Below are 18,378 nucleotides of genomic sequence, written 5' to 3' on the forward strand. Positions count from 1 at the left end.
GTTAAGCAACACTTTTCCCACACCGGAAGGTATGTCTAATCGGTAGACAGTTCTTACTAAATCGCCATCCTTTTAAACACCAAGCAGTGCACAAGAAAGTATTGAATCCAGCTAGATAATACCCACTTCCCCAGAACAAAATCAGACAAGGATTACAAACACCTGTTTGTCCTAGCTAATCAGCCTCGCAATACGGGCGCCATGCTGCCACAGACAGGAAGTCGAACGGAGCGTATTAGCACAAACATTGAAATCAAATACTATTTTCTTGTGCACTCCTTGGTTTTGTTGGTAATTCCAATACATGTACCACTGATACCGGAGGAGGTTGGTGGCACCTTAATTGGGAGAATGGTATCAAATACATCAAACACATGGTTTCCATGCCATTCCATTTGCTCCGTTCCAGACATTATTATTAGCCGTCCTCCCCTCAGCAGCCTCCACTGATTGATACTTGTGATTTTGCTGTGCAGTTTAGCTATAGAGAACTTTTTTTGTGCCCCTCTTTGCTTTTGTGTTCATGCAGGTCTTTGCCACTGGTTATGGGTGACCGAGGACACCAGCAACAGCCATGACACTTGTTGTGAGTATGGCTGACAAATTTCTAAATGGCCACATTTCCTCAAGGTTGCAATTTTCTTTGCTGGTGACAGTGCTTAAAGTGCAATCTTATTCGGAAGCTGAGCCTCTGTACTATTTCCTGAAACATGTGGTAGCCAAAGTTAAAATATACATATATTGCTAGCATTACTTTGCCCTTTTCCTAGGCAGACACATTTTACTTAATATCTTCAGCCTTTTCTAATGGCTATTATGTTTTAGATCTTTAAGTAATGGCAATCTGAGTATGACTCTAGGGCAGTGGTCACCAACCTTTTCAAGCATAAGATCACACCTCAAGTCCAAATGTAAACCAAGATCTACCACTTGCAAAAATTGACAAAAACACAAGGCCACAATGTAGTTCCACTTTGACATTCTTTATTATGTTACCTGTCAGTCACACGATAAGTATACATTTATTTTACAAATAGTATAATTAGAAGTGCAACTATCATTCAACATTTTATAACAGTCATATTACATTTTTCAATATTTCCACAGGCCTATTAGTCATTCACCATTTATATATTACCTCAAATCAGTCAATTACAGGCCTAAGCCAATCATGTACTGTTTCACTTTCCCTTTTTGAACAACAAACTCAGCAAAAAAAGGAAAGTCCTCTCACTGTCAACTGCATTTCTTTTCAGAAAACTCAATATGTGTAAATATTTGTATGAACATAACAAGATTCAACAACTGAGACAAACTGAACAAGTTCCACAGACATGTGACTAACATAAATGGAATAATGTGTCCCTGAACAAAGGTGGGGTCAAAATCAAAAGTAACAATCAGTATCTGGTGTGGCCACCAGCTGCAATAAGTACTGCAGTGCATCTCCACCTCATGGACTGCACCAGATTTGCCAGTTCTTGCTGTGAGATGTTACCCCACTCTTCCACCAAGGCACCTGCAAGTTCCCGGACATTTCTGGGGTGAATGGCCCTAGCCCTCACCCTCCGATCCAACAGGTCCCAGACGTGCTCAATGGGATTGAGATCCGGGCTCTTTGCTGGCCATGGCAGAACACTGACATTCCTGTCTTGCAGGAAATCACGCACAAAACGAGCAGTATGGCTGGTGGCATTGTCATGCTAGGAGGGTCATGTCAGGATGAGCCTGCAGGAATGGTACCACATAAGGGAGGAGGGTGTCTTCCCTGTAATGCACAGCGTTGAGATTGCCTGCAATGACAACAAGCTCAGTCCGATGATGCTGTGACACATCGCCCCAGACCATGATGGACCCTCCACCTCCAAAGTACAGGCCTCCGGTGTAACGCTCATTCCTTCGACGATAAACGCGAATCCGACCATCACCCCTGGTGAGACAAAACCGCAACTCGTCAGTGAAGAGCACGTTTTGCCAGTCCTGTCTGGTCCAGCGACGGTGGGTTTGGGCCATAGGCGACGTTGTTGCCGGTGATGTAAGGCAGGTCCTCAGTCCAGCCAACAGGCCTACAAACCCTTAGTCCAACCTCTCTCAGCCTATTGCGGACAGTCTGAGCACTGATGGAGGGATTGTGCATTCCCGGTGTAACTCGGGCAGTTGTTGTTGCCATCCTGTACCTGTCCCGCAGGTGTGATGTTCGGATGTACCGATCCTGTGCAGGTGTTGTTACATGTGGTCTGCCACTGCGAGGACGATCAGCTGTCAGTCCGGTCTCCATGTAGCGCTGTCTAAGGCGTCTCACAGTACGGACATTGCAATTTATTGCCCTGGCCACATCTGCAGTGGGCCCCTGGGCATCTTTCTTTTGGTGTTTTTCAGAGTCCGTAGAAAGGCCTCTTTAGTGTCTCAAGTTTTCACAACTGTGACCTTAATTGCCTTATGTCTAAGCTGTTAGTGTCTTAACGACCGTTCCACAGGTGCATGTTCATTAATTGTTTATGATTCATTGAACAAGCATGGGAAACAGTGTTTAAACCCTTTACAATGAAGATCTGTGAAGTTATTTGGATTTTTACTAATTATCTTTGAAAGACAGTGTCCTGAAAAAGGGACGTTTCCTTTTTTGCTGAGTTTACAACACAGATCATATCCTTTTGTAAACAATGTAGCCTACAACAAATTTCAAACTGGCAATACTCACTCACTCTGATGGCTGTGGATGAGATCCCCTCCCCACACACATTCAATGTGACGGCTGTGATGCACACCATCAGCAAGTGCTCTGTAGTCTGGCTCATAGTTTGACACAGCAAGTCTGACGCGGTCTGTGAGATGTCTATTAGTTAGACAAGACCTGTTCTTTGACTTGATTATTTTCATCTGTGAAAAGGCCATCTCACAGAGATATGTTGATCCAAAGTAGGCCTTCACCTTAAGTGTGCAGGATGAAAGAAGGGGAAACTTTTCAGTGTTTACCCCAAAAGTCACTCTCTTGATCTTGCTTTCAACTCGATGTTATTTTGAAATTAAATTATCTCCATGTCAACTCTGATTGGTAAAGCAAATACTTGCTGGAATCTGGCAGACACGTCAATCTCAATGGGGAGGAAAGGGTTTGAGATGAATGCAACAACTTCCCCTATGTCATTTAACTCCTGAAAACGCCTTTTGAATTCGGATGCCAGTTTCTCCAGGTGGGCACAGAATTCTTGAGGGAGAAAAGCATCTTTGTTTCTGATGTTTTGCAACATTTTCTCCAGGTTTGGAAAGTGCACCAGCCGGCTGAGAAGCCCACACATCCACCTTGGCCTTAAAGGCATTGACAGGGCTGATCACGTGTGCCACGTGTTTGTCTTTTCCCAGAAGCTCATAGTTGAGCTCATTCAGTTGTTCTGTTATGTCCGTGAGGTAAACCACAGTTGAAGTCGGAAGTTCACATACACTTAGGTTGGAGTCATTAAAACGCGTTTTTCAACCACTCCACAAATGTCTTGTTAACAAACTATAGATTTGGCAAGTCAGTTAGGACATCTACTTTGTGCATGACAAGTAATTTTTCCAACAATTGTTTACAGACACATTATTTCACTGTATCACAATTCCAGTGGGTCAGAAGTTTACATACACTAAGTTGACTGTGCCTTTAAACAGCTTGGAAAATTCCAGAAAATTATGTCATGGCTTTAGAAGCTTCTGATAGGCTAACGGACATAATTTGAGTCAATTGGAGGTGTACCCGTGGATATATATTAAGGCCTACCTTCAAACTCAGTGCCTCTTTGCTTGACATCATGCAAAAATCAAAAGAAATCAGCCAAGACCTCAACTAAAAAAAATTGTAGACCTCTGCATGTCTGGTTCATCATTGGGAGCAATTTCCAAACACCTGAAGGTACCACGTTCATCTGTACAAACAATAGTACGCAAGTATAAACACCATGGGACCACGCAGCCCTCATACTGTGCAGGAAGGAGACGTGTTCTGTCTCCTAGAGATGAACGTACTTTGGTGCGAAAAGTGCAAATCAATCCCACAACAACAGCAAAGGACCTTGTGAAGATGCTGGAGGAAACAGGTACAAAAGTATCTATATCCACAGTAAAACGAGTCCTATATCTACATAACCCTAAAGGCCGCTCAGAAAGGAAGAAGCCACTGCTCCAAAACCGCCATAAAAAAGCAAGACTACGGTTTGCAACTGCACATGGGGACAAAGATCGTACTTTTTGGAGAAATGTCCTCTGGTCTGATGAAACAAAAATATAACGTTTTTGGCCATAATGACCATCGTTATGTTTGGAGAAAAAAGGGGGAGGCTTGCAAGCCGAAGAACACCATCCCAACCGTGAAGCACGGGGGTGGCAGCATCATGTTGTGGGGGTGCTTTGCTGCAGGAGGGACTGGTGCACTTCACAAAATAGATAGCATCATGAGGCAGGAAAATTATGTGGATATATTGAAGCAACATCTCGAGACAGCGGTCAGGAAGTTAAAGCTTGGTCTCAAATGGGTCTTCCAAATGGACAATGACCCCAAGCATACTTCCCAAGTTGTGGGAAAATAGCTTAAGGACAACAAAGTCAAGGTATTGGAGTGGCCATCACAAGGCCCTGACCTCAATCCTATAGAAAATGTGTGGGTAGAACTGAAAAAGCGTGTGCGAGCAAGGAAGCCTACAAACCTGACTCAGTTACACCAGCTCTGTCAGGAGGAATGGGCCAAAATTCACCCAACTTATTGTGGGAAGCTTGTGGAAGGCTACCGTAAACGTTTGACCCAGGTTAAACAATTTAAAGGCAGTGTATGTAAACTTCTGAACCACTGGGAATGTGATGAAAGAAATAAAAGCTGAAATAAATCGTTCTCTACTATTATTCTGTCATTTCACATTCTTAAAATAAAGTGGTGATCCTAACTGACCTACGACAGGGAATTTTTACTAGGATTAAATGTCAGGAATTGTGAAAAATTGAGTTTAAATGTATTTGGCTAAGGTGTATGTAAACCTCCGAATACAACTGTGTATGTATGTATGCATGTATGCATGCATGCATGCATGCATACATACACACAGACACACACACAACAAAAATATAAACGCAACATGCAACAATTTCAACGATTTTACTCAGTTACAGTTCATATAAGGAAATCAGTCAATTGAAATACATTAATTAGGCCCTAATCTATGGATTTCACATGACTGGGAATACAGATATGCTTCTGTTGGTCACAGATATCTTCTTTTTTTTAAGTAGCTGCGTGGATCAGAAATCCATTCAGTCTCTGGTGTGACCACCACTTGCCCCATGCAGCACGACACATCTCCTTCGCATAGAGTTGATCAGGCTGTTGATTGTGGCCTGTGGAATGTTGTCCCATTCCTCTTCAATGGCTGAGCGAAGTTGCTGGATATTGGTAGGAACTGGAACACGCTGTCGTACACGTCGATCCAGAGCATCCCAAACAAGCTCAACGGGTGATATGTCTGGTGAGTATGCAGGCCACGGAAGAACGAACATTTTCAGCTCCAGGAATTGTGTAAAGATCCTTGCTACATGGGGCCATGCATTATTATGCTGAAACATGAGGTGATGGCAGTGGATGAGTGGCACGACAATCGGCCTCAAGATCTCGTCACTGGATCTCTGTGCATTCAAATTGCCATCGATAAAATGCAATTGTGTTAGTTGTCCGTAGCTTATGCCTTGCCATACCATAACCCCACCACCACCATGGGCACTCTGTTCACAACATTGACATCAGCAAACTGCTCGCCCACACAATGCCAAACAGTACAGTTGAAACCAGATTAATTCGTGAAGAGCACAATTCTCCAGCATGCCAATGGCCATCGAAGGTGAGCATTTCCCCACTGAAGTCGGTTACGACACCCAACTGCAGTCAGGTCAAGACCCTGGTGAGGATGATGAGCATGCAGATGAGCTTCCCTGAGACGGTTTCTGAAAGTTTGTGCAGATATTCTTCGGTCTCAGATGATCCTGCAGGTGAAGAAGCCGGATGTGGATATCCTGGGCAGGCATGGTTACATGTGGTCTGCGGTTGTGAGGCCGGTTGGACGTAGTGCCAAATTCTCTAAAACGATGTTTGAGGTGGCTTATGGTAGAGAAATTACCATTAAATTCTCTGACAATAGCTATGGTGGACATTCCTGCAGTCAGCATGCCAACTGCACATCTGTGGCATTGTGTTGTGTGACAAAACGGAACATTTTAGAGTGGCATTTCATTGTCCCCAGCACAAGGTGCACCTGCGCAATGATCATGCTGTTTAACTTTTTAGGGATAGGGGGCAGCATTTTCACTTTGGATGAATAGCGTGCCCAGAGTGAACTGCCTCCTACTCTGTCCCAGATGCTAATATATGCATATTATTATTAGTATTGGATAGAAAACACTCTGACGTTTCTAAAACTGTTTGAATGATGTCTGTGAGTATAACAGAACTCATATGGCAGGCAAAAACCTGAGAAAAAATCCAAACAGGAAGTGGGAATTCTGACGCTGGTCGATTTTCAACTCATCGCCTATTGAAATCCCAGTGGGATATGGATCTGTTTGCACTTCCTACGGCTTCCACTAGATGTCAACAGTCTGTAGAACGTTGAATGAAGCTTCTGTGATGTTGAACCGGATGGGAGCTGTTTGAGTCAGTGGTCTGGCAGAGAGCCAGGTCCTGGTCACGCGCATTCCACATAATATCGACTTGCGTTCCATTACTTCTATAGACACAAAGGAATTCTCCGGTTGGAACGTTATTGAATATTTATGATAACAACATCCTAAAGATTGATTCTATACTTAGTTTGACAAGTTTATTCGACCTGTAATATAACTTTTTGAAGTTTTCGTCCGAAGTTCGCCTGGAACTGCACGAGCGTTTGGATATGTGTACTAAACGTGCTAACAAAAGTAGCTACATGGACATAAATAATGGACATTATCGAACAAAACAACAATTTATTGTGGAACTAGGATTCCTGGGAGTGCATTCTGATGAAGATCATCAAAGGGAATATTTAAAATGTAATTTCGTATTTCTGTTGGCGGAGAAATGTTGTTTCTATCTGAGTGCCGTCTCAGATTATTGCATGGTTTGCTTTTTCCGTAAAGTTTTTTGAAATCTGACAGCGGTTGCATTAAGAACAAGTGTATCTTTAACTCTATGTAAAACATGTATCTTTCATCAAAGTTTATGATGAGTATTTCTGTTATTTGATGTGGCTCGCTGCAATTTCTCCAGATATTTGAGGCATTTCTGAACATGGTGCCAATGTAAACTGAGGTTTTTGGATATAAATATGCACATTATCGAACAAAACATACATGTATTGTGTAACATGATGTCCTATGAGTGTCATCTGATGAAGATCAAAGGTTAGTGATTAATTTTATCTCTATTTCTGCTTTTTGTGACTCCTATCTTTGGCTGGGAAAATGGCTGTGTTTTTTGGACTTGGCGGTGATCTAACAATCATATGTTGTGTTTTCGCCGTAAAGCATTTTTTAAATCGGACACGATGGGTAGATTAACAAGATGTTTGTCTTTCATTTGCTGTATTGGACTTGTTAATGTGTGAAAGTTACATATTTCCCGCGCTGCCTTTTCAGCGGAATGTTGTCGAGGGGTTCCGCTAGTGGAACGTGTGTCCTAGAAAGGTTAATCATCTTCTTGATATGTCACACCTGTCAGGTAGATGGATTATCTTGGCAAAGGAGAAATGCTCACTAACAGGGATGTAAACAAATTTGTGCACAACATTTTACAGAAATAAGCTTTTTGTGTGTTTTGAAAATATCTGGGATGTTTTATTTCAGCTCATGAAACATGGGACTATCACTGTACATGTTCCGTTTAGATTTTTGTTCAGTGTATATCATAGCCGACAGTAGGGTACTAAATACAATTTCCAGTGGCATACTGACTCATTTAATGAAGAAGTTGAAGCCATAGGTTACTTACGGTGATGACCGGTGCGCTCGTCATGGGAATAGCTGAGTTACTTTGAAATACAGTGCTGCTGTTAGCAAAAAATGTTGGTTCTACAGACAGATTAGTCTTCTCCTTTCAGCAGAAGACATTTGCTTTCCAAAACAAAACGTTTTCCCGCAATTGTATTTTGAAATCTGCAAAAGGCAAAACGACAGCCGCAACCAACCATAGAAATATAATCCATAGATGGCACTTCCCATTCAGATCAGGACTGACATACATTGTTAGTGTACCCATGAGTACAACAGTCAATTTGCCAGGGTAAACGGTTACAAAACCCTTATATGCATTATTTGTCTATGGCCACAATTTAACAAGCTGTAGCCTATATTTTGCGTGCATGCTGCCCAAACTGCAGCCTTTCCAACTGTAGGCATACCGGTAACTGCCAAAATAAAGGAACCACTTGAGTAAACAAGGGATAAAGTATACTGTGACGTGACTACCATTAATGCGATGATGATTATTTTATCCAATTAACTATGTTTAATTATTACGATGATTAAATTAATCATGTAACAATTAACTCATTGGAAATCTTGGGGCACCACGGAAAAAGTTTGTTTTATGAGTTAATTTTTCCCGAATTAACTCAAGAATATCAGAATATATCGTCCATAGTCATCCATTAATTATTATTACCTCATATCAGTCTTATTCTGAACGTCGCTTAATCCGTTAAATCTGCACGAACCCTAGTCTACATGATGACTCAGCGATACACAAATTGGCAATTATTTATTTACTAAATAATCACACAGAATTACATAAACACACACACAGGATAGATTATACATTGATTACTACATAATGCAATGAAAAGTGCCTAGTAGACTAACCCGATATGACGGCTGGTTACACAATGAAGGGGTGGGGAAAGAAAGAGTGGGAGAAGGAGAGACAAAGGAATTTAAATGTGGATATTTAGCACCCTAACAACCGCTCATTCGGATTTAGAAATGCAATGTACAAATTTACGCTTGTATATCTTTGTTGTCTCTCTCTGTTGAATTCGCCAGATCAGTCTATGACGAATAGTTCGACAGAAAGTCTCTGGTTGTGTAAGTGTCTGGTTGTTCACCAGAGGTCACCATGTCCTTAGTAGTTGTAGTAGGTTTCCTTTGTTCTTGAAGTGTCTGTTAGAATGGATACATCAGACGTACCAATGGCCGTTTGATAGGGAAATGTTCTTCTTTTCTCGTCTTCGGTCGAGTTTCTTACACTACGTTACATACAGAGCTGCAGGCGGTGCATATCTAGTCTTCTTCTTCTCTGTTGAGTTTCAGAAGGTCTTACCATTTGTCTGGTCTGGTACAGTCTAACCATTTTATACGTGTAGCCACAGCTCCACGCTTTCTGGTCTGGTAGTTTTAAACCATTTGTGACGTCCGGCTTACCGTCCGTATACTGGTCTTTAGTTTAAAACTATTTCTCAGCCGTGTAGCCACCGCTCCATGCTGTCTGGTCTAATGTACATTTCGTTAGGAGTCCTTTTATAAGCAGTCTGGAAAAAGGGGTGTTCCATCCTTTTGGCATAATGTCTGTGCTCGCGTGGGTGTGGTTACTGACTGGGTAAAACTTTACATGAAAAACAATTGTCATTTAGAAGGCTAGAGTCACATTTCATCTTCTCACAAATAGTTGTATATTTAATCATATAAGCTTTACAACATTTAGATGCAACTGACAAACATTGTGAAAGCTCTTAAAGTTCCAATGTTTCCGTTATAATGTCTTTAATGATATTTTTTTATTTTAACCTTTATTTAACTTGGCAAGTCAGTTAAGAACAAATTATTATTTACAATGACGGCCTACCAGGGAACAGTGGGTTAACTGCCTTGTTCAGGGGCAGAACGACATATTTTTACCTTGTCAGATCGGGGATTCGATCCAGCAACCTTTCGGTTACTGGCCCAACGCACTAGGCTACCTGCCACCCCCTAGGCTACCTGCCGATATCACCAAACAATAAATTATCTGACATAATAGTTCTTTAAGTCCCTCCCGACCATTTCCCACATTCTTTGTGTTGGAAATATTGTTCCATTATCCATTTTTGGATGTTGTAGTTTTGGCAGGAGGAATCTCCTTGTAACAAAAGGGTTCTTTCCCCTCAATACTGCATGGTCAAGGAGAGATAGTTCCTGCAAGGTATTTACGACGTCATAAAACTGGCCAACTCCCCCAGGAGAGGGCGTCTTGAAACCTTTGGTTAGCAGGCACCTTTGATCTCCATCCAGGATGGCAAGTCATGACAACTGTATGTTGTGGTGTGGGTGCATTTTCCTGGCATGGTTTGGGTCCACTTGTAGAATCTATGCCAAGGTGCATTGAAGCTGATCTGCCAGCTCATGGTGGCCCAACACCTTTTTAAGAGACTTTATGTTGGTGTTTCCTTTATTTTGGCAGATGTGGTTGTGATAACTTAATCCACAGTTATTTTTTATATTGATTCTCTGTGGCTAAATTATGCTGCCTGGTGTATTTTGAACATTGAGAGCCTGCTCCTGTGATTGGATAAAAAATTATAATAATAAAAAATATGTATATAATTTCTATATTTATGTTTTTGCCTCTTGGGCCCTCTACGGGCTTGGGGTCAGCCCCTGACTCACACAGTTGACCAGTCACATTTATTTATTATGCAATTTATTTTATTAACCAGTTACCCAATTAAGCCAGGGCCCTTCAGTTACTTCCTCTCCTCTCCACATCTGATGATTAGCAGAGTGGCAACAGGCAGCAGCAGGCTGTCTACACTCATTGAGAGCAGGCTCCTGAGTACTACAGTGGTTGGCGGTTGCAGTAAAGAATATTTAAAATATATACACAACATACTCTACATGACCAAAAGTATGTGGACATCTGCTCTTGAAACATCTCCTTCCAAAATCATTTGTTCCATGTTATTTATTCAGTTAATGTCATTTTAATCTTTTTAAGGATGCTGTGGGCTTAGATACTGATATCGATGTGTGGGTAGGGGGTGGGATGGGGTCGTCAGCTGATCATAATGCAATATTATATTAACTGTTGTGGTATTGTTGTGCAAACATTTTGATTATCCAGTTACAGACTAGAAGACATTAGATTATTCCATTATTTGTAACCAATCATGTATGGAACCCATACAAAATGGGCTCTCTGTCAGTGAGTGAGAGAGATGTGATCAAATCCTATCTGAATCTCCCAATTCATGAAAGACATAAGCGAAGGGGGCAGAGCTGACAAAGTGTGTATTCATGTCTTGGGTGACTGAAGGAAAAGTGAATCTTATGTCACATTCCAGCCCGGTTTTGCTAAGAGCCTGGCACCATACAAAGTAGGAGCCATTCTGGAGAAAGAGAGAGTTGCCTGTGGTGGCCACTCCTGGACACATACTGGAGTCTTGGAGAGCCATCCTTGAGAGAACTTCATTTTGACCATAGAACAAAGCTGTCAACATAAAATGGTGTTAATCAGCAGGCCAGGGATGATTAGCTGGCCAGTAGGGTATGAGGGCCAGGTTGGGAACTTGGGTTAAGACCTGTACACTTGATAGGTGCCATGCGTAACCACAGATTGATTACATCTGCATTAAAATGCTACTCTTTGAGTTTGATAAATGCCATTGACACTTGTATTGGAACCGGGTGATATGGTCAGATGAGACGAGAAGAGAGCTCTTTGGTCAAGCACACCAGTGATGTGTTTGGCCTCGAAAGAAGGATGCATATGCAGAAAAGTACCTCATACCTACTGTAAAGGTAGGTATGGTGGTGGATCTTTGATGTTATGGGGCTATTTTGCTTCCACTGATCCTGGGGCTCTTGTTAAGGTCAACAGAATCATGAACTCTACCAAGTACCAGGATATTTTAGCTAAAAACCTGGTTGCCTCTGCCAGGAGGCTGAAACTTGGCCACAAGTGGATCTTCCAGCAAGACAATGACCCCAAGCATACAACAAAATCCACAAATAAATGGTTAATTAGCAGCAAAGTTAACATTTTGCGATGGCCATCTCAGTCCCCGGACCCCATTGAAAACTTGTGGTTTGAATTGAAGAAGGCAGTACATAAGCACATACCTAAGAATATCAAGAATATCACATCCCTCCCAATGTGTTTTCCAATCTCATAAAACATTATAGAAAATGTATTATGAGAAAACATTATTGAAAAAGGCTAAGTGCTGTTATCCTCACAAGGGGTTAGTTAAGTGATGTTATCCTCACAAGGGGTGAGTATTGAAAACAGGGGTGCCAATCATTTTCACCACTATCTTTTTTAGATTATTATTGTTGAACAAAATATTTCTCTGAGCAATTGTATTAGTCGCCTATACAAAAATATAATTTTCCCATTTTTGTAGCATTCAATATAGCTAGCGCAGTATTTGTATTATTTATGTTATACAGTCTTTATCAAGGGTGCCAATCATTTTAGGTTGACAGCTTTGTTCTATGGTCAAAATGAAATTCTCTCAAGGATGCCTCTCCAAGACTCCACAGTATGTGTCCAGGAGTGGCCACCACAGGCAACTCTCTCTTTCTCCAGAATGGCTCCTACTTTGTATGGTGCCAGGCTCTTAGCAAAACCGGGCTGGAATGTGACATAAGATCCACTTTTCCTTCAGTCACCCAAGGCATGAATACACACTTTGTCAGCTCTGCCCCCGTCGCTTATGTCTTTCATGAATTGAGAGATTCATATAGGATTTGATCACATCTCTCTCGCTCTCACTCACAGACAGAGAGAGCTGTATACATTTTGTATGGGTTCCAGACATGATTGGTTACAAATAATGGAATAATCTAATGTCTTCTATTCTGTAACTGGATAATCAAAATGTTTGCACAACAATACCACAACAGTTAATATATTATAATATTGCATTATGATCAGCTGACGACCCTATCCCACCTTCACATCGATATCAGTATCTATGCCCACAGCATCCTTAAAAATATTAAAATGACATTAACCTTATCAATAACATGGAGAACTAGAGGTAAGTCTGCGTTTTGCATGCTCTATTGCTTGCTTGAGATTATGAAAGAATGACGCAGTTAGAGTTAATTATATATTATAAATAATAACATATTGCACATCATGCTTGCGAAGCATATTTGTGGACATTAAAAACACTTGTAATGAATTCCCCCCCCAAAATTGGCACGTGTTTTCGACTATTATAGTCCTCCAGCACGCAATATTGCACAATTCGCCGAACCAATGACTTTGAAAGCATTGAAATAAGGTACAAATGAAATGACTTACTTTAAGACGGCACTGTCCCCTTGTCTGACAGTGATGTTGTCCTTAGAAAAAGAATCCCCGCTCCTCGCTGGCACTCCTGCAGGTACAAGGAATAACAGTCTTACACCGATGACAACAAGGCATTTCCAAGGCGCCACAAAATAACCACAAATGCCCATTTTCCGTCAGTGCGCAACTTCCACGAAAACTTGAATGTCAAATACTCCTTGCTCCGTGCGAAATAGTGATGCCCACAGAAATTCAACTCCACTCGATTTGCTGTTGTCGTTGGTGGTCGACCTCTATTTGCTTGCCTCAACTATAAGGTGAGAATATCAAAAAGTAAGCTATATCTGTGCCTCTAGTAGCCTATCTCCAAGAAATGTCCAGCTACAACAAGCTTCAGAGAAAAAAAGCGATGTGTGTTTTCTGAAAGCTGATGTAGACCGCCTCCCCAGCTTTGTGTATGTTATTTGTAATCGCCAAGAGATGGATGCTCGCGCAAAGATGCATCAGCAAAGTCTCCACTTGGGTAGTTCTCCCGATACAGCACAACACTGCAGTGACTCTAGAAACAAGTATGCTCTAAAATCTGTTTTGTATCGTTATTTATCAAGTACATAAACTAAATCCACCAACCAGCCAGCACCGCGGAATCAGGTGAAATCACTCCTTGATTCGAGTGTGTGCCTCGCGTACAGCCAAGTCTGCAGTTCTCTCCTGCGCAGGTTATAAAACCATGTGAGCCATCCGCGCAGCATCCCTACTCCCGCTATTTTTAATACCCCATTGGATGATCAAGCAAGTGATTTGTAGAGATAAATCTATAGGCTAGGCTGTATATGTCCTTTAAACTATATCTTAGTCTGCGTTATAATGACAATAAACACCACAATGAATAGGTCAATCGGGTTGCCTAAGGGAGTAAATGTTATTTATAATAAGGTTTACATGGAGAAAATCGGACCTCTCTGAAATGAAAATGGATTACACTACCTCCAGCAAAATAGATTTTAGCTAAACTCCGTGAACGCTTGAAAAAAAGTGACCCTCCTATATACCCCAAATAACAATTGAAACAAAGTGGATAGCAGAGAACATGTCTACCATTTACTCTTACGTCTTGGACCGACTAGAGCCTTCTGCAGTGTTAGAAACTGTTCCTGGTGTTGGAAGCATGACATGGTAACGCGGGTATTTTGATAGCGCACAGGGCTGCGGACCAGAAGGTTGTGGGTTCGCAGACCACCGTGGACAAGAGTAGGGGTAGAAAGATGTCCTTTATAGTGAAAGCATTATATTAATCTATCATCGTATTTGCAGGTCCGATTTAAAAAAAAAAAAAAAAGCCTTTTATAAACATTTCATGCAATTCTATGTCATTTTACATGTAAGCGGAATCTTTTTTTAATTCCACACAAATTACCGACATTTCAGGCTAAGAATGGACAGAGAGATGTGTTCATCTTTGCAACGAAACTGTCCCCTTTGCATATAATAGGAATCTGATTATAGTACTTTCAAAAGTTATGCCTACCATTCTACCCCAGACAAAGTAATCCTACCAATGCAGAAAGAAATTAAGCTTTAATTGCTGGCTACTCTTCTTCCCTGGGTTAACCCAACGAGAGGTCACAAGTGTTTCCCTGAAAGCTGTCTGGGTTTAAAGATATACACTACCGTTCAAAAGTTTGGGGTCACTTAGAAATGTCCTTGTTTTTGAAAGAAAAGCAAAAAAAAATTGTCCATTAAAATAACTTCAAATTGATCAGAAATACAGTGAAGGGAGTAGTACACAGCGTTGTACGATATCTTTGGTTCCTTGTCAATTTCTCGCATGGAATAGCCATCATTTCTCAGAACAAGAATAGATTGAGGAGTTTCAGAAGAAAGTTCTTTGTTTCTGGCCATTTTGAGCCTGTAATCGAACCCACAAATGCTGATGCTCCAGATACTCAATTAGTCTAAAGAAGGCCAGTTGTATTGTTTCTTTAATCAGCACAACAGTTTTCAGCTGTGCTAACGTAATTGAAAAACAGTTTTCTAATGATCAATTAGCCTTTTAAAATTATAAACTTGGATTAGCTAACACAACGTGCCATTGGAACACAGGAGTGATGGTTGCTGATAATGGGCCTCTGTACACCTATGTAGATATTCCATTAAAAAATCATCAGTTTCCAGCTACAATAGTCATTTACAACATTAACAATGTCAACACTGTATTTCTGATCAATTGTATGTTATTTTAATGGACAAAAGATGTGCTTTTCTTTCAAAAACAAGGAAATCTCTAAGTGACCTCAAACTTTTGAACGGTAGTGTGTACAGTTGAAGTCGGAAGTTTACATACACCTTAGCCAAATACATTTAAACTCAGTTTTTCACAATTCCTGACATTTAATCCTAGTAAAAATTCCCAGTCTGTCACGATCGTTGGAATAAATGGACCAAGGCAACGTAGAGTGCGTAGAGTTCCACATGTTTATTTCAATGAAACTCACAAAAAACAATAAAGAGTAACGAAACGTGAAGCAAATGCAGTGCTCACAGGCACCACACAAAAACAAGATCCCAACAAAAACACAGTGGGAAAAGGTTGCCTAAATATGATCTCCAATCAGAGACAACGATAAACAGCTGCCTCTGATTGGGAACCATACCAGGCCAACAGAGAAAACAAAAACACCTAGATAGGAACACCCCCCCTAGTCACACCCCGACCTAACCAAAATAGAGAATAGAAAATGCTCTCTTTTGGTCAGGGCGTGACACTGTCTTAGGTCAGTTAAGATCACCAGTTTATTTTAAGAATGTGAAATGTCAGAATAATAGTAGAGAGAATGATTTATTTCAGCTTTAATTTCTTTCATCACATTCCTAGTGAGTCAGAAGTTGACATACACTCAATTAGTATTTGGTAGCATTGCCTTTAAATTGTTTAACTTGGGTCAAACGTTTAGGGTAGCCTTCCACAAGCTTCCCACAATAAGTTGGGTGAATTTTGGCCCATTCCTCCTGACAGAGCTGGTGTAACTGGGTCAGGTTTGTAGGCCTCCTTGCTCACACACGCTTTTTCAGTTCTGCCAACACATGTTCTATAGGATTGAGGTCAGGGCTTTGTGATGGCCACTCCAATACCTTGACTTTGTTGTCCTTAAGCCATTTTTCCACAACTTTGGATGTATGCTTGGCGTCATTGTCCATTTGGAAGACCCATTTGTGAACAAGCTTTAACTTCCTGACTGATGTCTTGAGACGTTGCTTCAATATATCCACAGAATTTTCCTCCTCATGCAGCCATCTATTTTGTGAAGTGCACCAGTCCCTCCGCAGCAAAGCACCCCCACAACATGATGCTGCCACCCCCATGCTTCACGGTTGGGATGGTGTTTTTGGGCTTGCAAGCATCCCCCTTTTTCCTCCAAACATAACGATGGTCATTATTGCCAAACAGTTCTATTTTTGTTTCATCAGAACAGAGGACATTTCTCCAAAAAGTACGATCTTTGTCCCCATGTGCAGTTGTAAACCGTAGTCTGGCTTTTTTTATGGTGGTTTTGGAGCAGTGGCTTCCTTGCTGAGCGGCCTTTCAGGTTATGTCGATATAGGACTCGTTTTACTGTGGATATAGATACTTTTGTACCTGTTTCCTCCAGCATCTTCACAAGGTCCTTTGCTGTTGTTGTGGGATTGATTTGCACTTTTCGCACCAAAGTACGTTCATCTCTAGGAGACAGAACACGTCTCCTTCCTGAGCAGTATGATGGCTGCGTGGTCCCATGGTGTTTATAATTGCGTACTATTGTTTGTACAGATGAACGTGGTACCTTCAGGTGTTTGGAAATTGCTCCCAAGGATGAACCAGACTTGTGGAGGTCTACAATTTTTTTTCGAAGGTCTTGGCTGATTTCTTTTGATTTTCCCATGATGAAATACATCCACAGGTACACATCCAATTGACTCAAATGATGTCAATTAGCCTATCAGAAGCTTCTAAAGCCATGCCATACTTTTCTGGAATTTTCCAAGCTGTTTTGAGGGAGCATGCTGGCATGCTGACTGCAGGAATGTCCACCAGAGCTGTTGCCTGAGAATTGAATGTTAATTTCTCTACCATAAGCCACCTCCAACGTCGTTTTAGAGAATTTGACAGAACGTCCAACCATCCTCACAACCGCAGACCAGGTGTAACCCGCCAGCCCAGGACCTCCACATCCAGCTTCTTCACCTGCGGGATTCTTCACCTGAGACCAGTCACCCATTTATTCTGATTGGCTGACTCCCCAGTGGGTGGGCCTATGGCCTCCCTTTCCAACCCATGGCTGCGCCCCTGCCCAGTCATGTGAAATCCATAGATTAGGGCCTAATTCATTTATTTTAATTGACTGATTTCCTTATATGAACTGTAACTCTGTAAAACCGTTGAAATTGTTGGATGTTGCATTTATATTATTGTTCAGTATATTTGTATATATATTTCTAAAGTTTATATTAAACATATTCTATTGTGCAGAAAGTGAATAGCTTAATCAATTGATTGTGACAGAATTAGATTAGTTCCCGAGCAAAGTCAGCCTCTGAATGTCAAGGAAACAAAACAAGGATATCCCCATATGCATCAGAGTCACGTCTTTCCTTTGTACTTGACAGCTTGTTTCTAGCATAAAGCATTGTGGACCAAAGCGCTGTTATAGATCACTTAATATAATCAGATCCATTTTATTTTCTTCAAAATCTTAAGATAAAAGGGGTAGGCCTCTGCTTTTTGCCATTTTCTTAAATGAAAGGTAGGCCTATGGCATAGCAGGGCCTACCTCTCATTAAGACCTCCCGGGTGGCGCAGTGGTCTAGGGCACTGCATCGCAGTGCTAGCTGCGCCACCAGAGTCTCTGGGTTCACGCCCAGGCTGGGCTGGGTTCGCGCCCAGGCTCTGTCGCAACCGGGAGGTCCGTGGGGCGACGCACAATTGGCATAGCGTCGTCCGGGTTAGGGAGGGTTTGGCCGGTAGGGATATCCTTGTCTCAGTATGTAATATGTAAAAATGTAAGAAAATGTATGCACTCTACTGTAAGTCGCTCTGGATAAGAGCGTCTGCTAAATGACTAAAATGTAAATGTAAA

General features: G+C 41.5%; 1 protein-coding gene across 1 annotated transcript in view; it reads right to left on the reverse strand.

Annotated features, from left to right (window-relative positions):
* The window catches only part of LOC120056981 (opioid-binding protein/cell adhesion molecule-like), a 186,051-nt gene extending 172,617 nt beyond the window's left edge, over positions 1-13,434 (reverse strand). Inside the window, exon 1 of the mRNA XM_039005309.1 lies at positions 13,277-13,434. Coding sequence (XP_038861237.1) covers positions 13,277-13,434 — 158 coding nt within the window. The remainder of the gene's footprint in view (positions 1-13,276) is intronic.
* Between the last annotated feature and the right edge of the window lie 4,944 nt (positions 13,435-18,378).

Source organism: Salvelinus namaycush, chromosome 12, assembly GCF_016432855.1.
Source record: "Salvelinus namaycush isolate Seneca chromosome 12, SaNama_1.0, whole genome shotgun sequence".
Lineage (NCBI taxonomy): Eukaryota > Metazoa > Chordata > Actinopteri > Salmoniformes > Salmonidae > Salvelinus > Salvelinus namaycush.